Source organism: Haplochromis burtoni, unplaced genomic scaffold, assembly GCF_018398535.1.
Source record: "Haplochromis burtoni strain Fernald_Lab_line unplaced genomic scaffold, NCSU_Asbu1 Contig_178, whole genome shotgun sequence".
Taxonomy (NCBI): Eukaryota; Metazoa; Chordata; class Actinopteri; order Cichliformes; family Cichlidae; genus Haplochromis; species Haplochromis burtoni.
This window is the reverse complement of record NW_024582539.1, coordinates 336,249-341,538: the sequence shown is the minus strand read 5'-3', so window position 1 is coordinate 341,538 and position 5,290 is coordinate 336,249. Positions and strand designations below refer to the sequence as shown.

The window sequence follows — 5,290 nt, the reverse complement described above, 5'->3', positions numbered from 1 at the left end:
CCCCCCCAAATTTGTGGTTAAAAAATGGCAGTCAAACCCTGCAAATATCAGAAACGTAACCTCTGGACTTTCAGTTACGATGGCAGATTGACCAGCTGTTAAAGGTATTCTTGCATCAGAATGAAGTTTCATTTTGACCTGCCCCTTAAAACTATTCAGGGTACACACCACACAAATCCTGAAATGAAGTCTCAACACACTTGCATAGCTTCAGTAAAACAAGTTGCAGTGAAAAACTCATCTTCCTTGGCCTAAACACACACACACAGCGCTTAAGCCAACTGAATTGGTGCCATGGATGAACCTCGGTGTCTGATCCTTGGAGCACAATGTCAACCTCTGTCAGCTTGGGGGCAGCATTGTCAAGCTGGTGTTTCAGCTCTGCAGAAATCTTTCTCTGGAGAAATAAACTAAAACTCAAAATTATCTGAGCCCACTGCTTCATTGTTAAAAGACAGTGGAGTTGAAGTTGTCTCCATGTGAACAAACACTCACTTTGTTAAATACTAAAGAATCTGAAAGACGTGTGTGTTTTAACTTTTCTTTTATTTGAATTAAACACTGCCTCCTACAGGCATTGATTGGCTTACATTTCTAAAACAAAGCCCTCAAAGGTACTTTTTGCAAATTGCAACTAAAACTTCATCCACCAGTGGGCAGTGTTTTTAATTTTTAAAAGGGCTGTTGCTGTTTTTTTGTTTTTTTAACTGCACTTTTCCCCTCATGAAGCTTTTCCTTTTCTCACACTGTTGTAAATAAAAATTTATTTTCATTGATAATAAATTTTACATTGACCTGCTGCACCATCTTATGGTACAGAATGGTATTACAGCAAAATATGGCCTGGGTCTAAGCTGAACTTGGTCTCTCTCTTTAGCACGGTGCATAAGTGTTTTGGAGATTAAAAAAAAACAACTAAACATAGTTCTTCCACATTCTGTTGTTGGCTTTAGCTTGGAGGTTTTTTTAGGTTCTTAGGCCACAAGTCAAAAAGACAAAACATAAAACCAGCCTGACAGTGGACAAGAAAGAGTGTACATTGCTCAAGTTACCATTTGTCTTTGATTTATTTGGACCGTAATTACAGGATATACATAGTGTTTCATTGAAACAACAGTGTAACACTGGTGGGCAAAGCCCTCTTTGCTGCTGAGGTCAAGAGTTGGTTGACGTACTCTCAAGCGGAGATGTGCAGAAACAACATTTTCTGCACATCTCCGGTCTTCCATAAATAGATGACAACATTTCGGTGACGTGTGAATGTTGGAAGCACAGTGTGCCATCTACAACAGGCTCTCCACTCGGTGGGAAGGAATCCGCGTCGAGCTCTCTTGTTCGTTATTGTTTGGTTGAAGGTGTTCAAGAGTGCAACCTGTTTTTAGTTGTTTCTTAGGTTGTTTTTTTTTTGCAAGTTTAACAGGTATCTTATAACCACGGCATGTGGTCAAAATTCAAAGTATTCTCCCATAAAGAAAAAATTTCAAGTTTCCCACAACCCCTGAGTGGGGGAAGTGGAACCGGGAGGCTCGCAGGCCTTCTCAAAGCAGTAGTGTTGTCGCTGCGCAGACCTTCAGCAGGTTATAAAGACTAAATACAGTTTCAGGAGAGACCTCGCTTGTGGCGTTCTTGATCCAGTCCAGAATGATGAGGATCATGCTGCTGGACATGACCGTGATACAGATGAGGAGGAAGAGGCTTGCCTAGAGAGGAAAATAAGATCACAGTTAGCTAATGAGTTCATTCACACCAAGTTAAATGAAACCTTTCACAGTTCAACAAATGTGTAATTTGTTGTCTTTGGTTCAGTATGAAGCTAATTATCTTACTTTAGTTTAGCAATGCAGAAGATATAGTATTAGTTTGTTGCACTGTGCTATTTTGTAATTAAAATATGATAATTAATGAAAAAACAATAAAACATAAGATTGTTTGCTTAATATGAAGTTAAACTAAAGGGCTAATTACTGCAGCTACAACCATGTCGAATTCTTGGCAAGGAAACAAATAAGTGTGAAGTTCCAAAACTGTTCATTTCATCGAACTCCATCTTACCCCGATCTTTTGCCTAGACTTCATGGACTCTTTCTTGACCAGTCTGATGTAGAAAGCTGAAGGCAGGATGAAGATGAGCATGGCAGCAGCAGAAATGTCTGACATTGTAAAGACATTTGGCATTTTAGTCACAATCCTTTCTTTTACTGTTGCTCTTTAAGATGTTATTACAATATCTTGCATGCAGACATATACCTATAAGTCTAAAGATGGTGGGAACGAAAATAACCAGGGCATTTGTGCCAGCCAGCAAGAACACAGTGATGGGAGTGTGACGAACCCAGCTGAATCCCTTAGAAGGGCACAGGAGGTGGTTGACAGTGGTACGAATCTGCACAATGAGAAAGACACAGGGAGGTTATTCCACACGACCTATTATTTGTTGGGATTCATGTTTTACAATCCCTAACATTTTTTTCAAACTTACAGGGAAGAACAACATTTTTTCGTTACATGTATATTTAAGCAAAAGAAGTTTACTTCCACACACCACCTAAATTCTCTGGTGGCTTCTATGTTGTTTTAGGAGTATTTAAGTGGGTCAAACTAATATCGTTTCGCAATGTCGACTCATCCCGACTACAAGCAGGGTCGTTGAACTCTTCGTGAAGTTAACAACCATTTCTTTAGTCTTCTGAACATTTAGAGACAGGTTATTATTCTGACACCAGTCCACCCGGGGCCCGTTCTTCGTACGTCGCTTACTACATCCAAGATCAAATCATCGCGCTAACCGTGAGCTCGCTAATCCGGTTCTCCGAACACACCTGCTGTTGACGATTAGTACAGGTGGATGAAGTAATGTGAGATCACTGGGTGTCGTAACAGGGGCTACGCATCGATAGTAGAAACATTGATCGGCAACCCTTTGATTGGTCGGCGAAAATGTCGAAGGAGCGCGTTCGGTATTTTTCGGCAGCAGAGCAAGAACTCATGAGTGAGGGATTTCAGGAGTTTCAGAGTTTAATCAGAACGCAAGGGAACACTGCAAAGGCCGCAAAAGCAAGGAGAGAGGGCTGGCAGAAAGTTGCTGACAAATTAAACTCGTAAGTAATTTCATATCACACTATATTATCCAATATTATATTACATTATATTATATTATATCCCCTTTCACATTAGAGCCCCAACAGGACCCACTAGAACATGGGAACAAGTAAAAGTGAAATATAAGAATATTCGATAGAATGGTAATATTTATCACTTATATTGCTTTTCGTCTCTTGGAAAGAGACCCTGAAATAATCTGTTTGTTTGTTCATAACAGCAACCAAGAAAAGGGCAGAGCAGAAGAAGACAGGTGGTGGTCCTGCACCCCCTCGTCAACAAGTTGGTTAAGTGAATAATACCCTCACGGGAAAATCGATATCGCTCAATGAGCACACTGTCGCGCTGAGCTGAGGGATCCTGTCTATCCCGCAATATATGCTGAAGTCTGAAAACTCTCCTTATCAATCTTGCACCTTCTGCAATGGGTTGGTCGCGTAAACGGACAGGACATGGCTGCGACAGACTTCCCAAATCCACCTTCGCTTTTATAGCCGTGGTCTCTCATCTTGATTACACGAAGTAATTTACAATTACTACTCTGAAATATGAATTACATCTGTAATAATCACATACATGTAATAGAATGTTAATAGTTCATTTCCCTTTTTTAGGATATGACCTGTATGTTTCTGTGTGAAATCAATAAATGGATCAAGTGCTGCATTATCTTCAGTTACATTGATAATATTTATTTATGGTGAAACAGTGTTGCTTTCGTATAAATGAAGCGGACATACCTGCGTGGCTGCGATCTAATCCTGTTTACATAAAGTAAACCTGCTCCCGAGCAGGTTTACGCTTACGGCTCTGTTGCTACGCTGGCTAAAAAGACTACTCATTGGAGTTGGAGTATTTACACTTTTATTTTGTGTTTTTGTAACATGTATCCTGCCATGTTTAAAACTCATGATTAACCGCATAATTGTTTCCACTGTTGCTGCATACATAGCCGTGACAAATGATGATGATGATGACTCCGACCTGTTGGAACATGAAGACTTTGTGTGATTAATGATGGTGTGACAGAAAATGTACAACAAGATGTTACATACTGATATCTAACTTAAAAGTTATACGTGACAACAGGAGGGAATGTCAATGGAAAATTGTATTTAGTAGTCAGTATAATCTTTTAATGATATAAGTTTGCATATGATAGAATACTGCATGATGACCTTTTAGATGTGTTAGACTGTTGTTCACTACAAAAACTTGTTCTGTTCTCTTTCTTAGTTTCTTCCCACAGCGATAATAAGAGCTGAACCACTCTTGTCTCCACTCCCTTCTGAGTCCCACAACACACACACACCTGCATATGCACTAACATTCCTCTGTCTATGAACAGATGTATTCACTATTGTATTACTTTTTGTATATAAATAAAGACCAGAGCGGTAACAGAGCGCACTTCACAGGACCCCCACTCTGATGTGAGCGCTCTGTGACCGCCCTTGCAAGTAAAATCTGCAGCGTGTGTGTCTCCACTCTCTGACTCTCAGCTGAAAAAGTGTCATTTAGAATAAATCTCTTGACAGTGTGTGAAGAGGACTTTCCATTTACATGCACAAATTGGAGTCTATTAGATATGATACAAACCACTGCAGCGCAGTACCTGTAATACCTACAGCATGTTCTAATCGCTCTAATAGGATATTATGGTCGACAGTATCGAACGCTGCACTGAGGTCTAGCAGGACAAGCACAGAGATGAGTCCACTGTCAGAGGCCATAAGGAGATCATTTGTAACCTTCACTAAAGCTGTTTCTGTGCTGTGATGAGCTCTGAAACCTGACTGAAGATGATCTGTTAGCTGTTTGACAACTATTTCAAGGATTTTTGATATGAAAGGAAGGTTGGAGATTGGCCTATAATTAGCTAAGACTGCTGGGTCTAGAGATGGCTTTTTAAGTAAAGGTTTAACTTGAAGGCCTGTGGTACATAGCCGATTATTAGAGATAGGTTGATCATATTTAAGATTGAAGCATTAATTAACGGCAAGACTTCTTTGAGCAGTTTTGTAGGAATGGGGTCTAAAAGACAGGTTAATGATTTGGAAAGAAATTATTTGGACAAGCTGGAGGGACTGAGACTGATGGAAAAGAAAACAAATTACATTTTAAGTATGTTGATTTATGTTCATACACACACACACACACACACACACACACACACACACACACACACACA

General features: G+C 39.9%; 2 protein-coding genes across 2 annotated transcripts in view; both read right to left on the bottom strand.

The window, feature by feature from the left end:
- Positions 1-1,048: 1,048 nt before the first annotated feature.
- Positions 1,049-2,788, bottom strand: LOC121815312 (sodium-coupled neutral amino acid transporter 2-like). Its single transcript, XM_042225666.1, has 4 exons — positions 2,480-2,788; positions 2,248-2,383; positions 2,053-2,150; positions 1,049-1,700 (listed from the first exon to the last, which is right to left on the bottom strand). The coding sequence occupies exons 1-4, from the start codon at positions 2,492-2,494 to the stop codon at positions 1,539-1,541; spliced, it is 411 nt and encodes a 136-aa protein (XP_042081600.1). The 5' UTR covers positions 2,495-2,788; the 3' UTR covers positions 1,049-1,538.
- slc38a2 (solute carrier family 38 member 2) overlaps positions 1,049-5,290 on the bottom strand; it is a gene marked incomplete in the record, with an annotated part of 59,231 nt that continues 54,989 nt past the window's right edge. The window contains 1 exon segment of the mRNA XM_005942919.3: positions 1,049-1,610.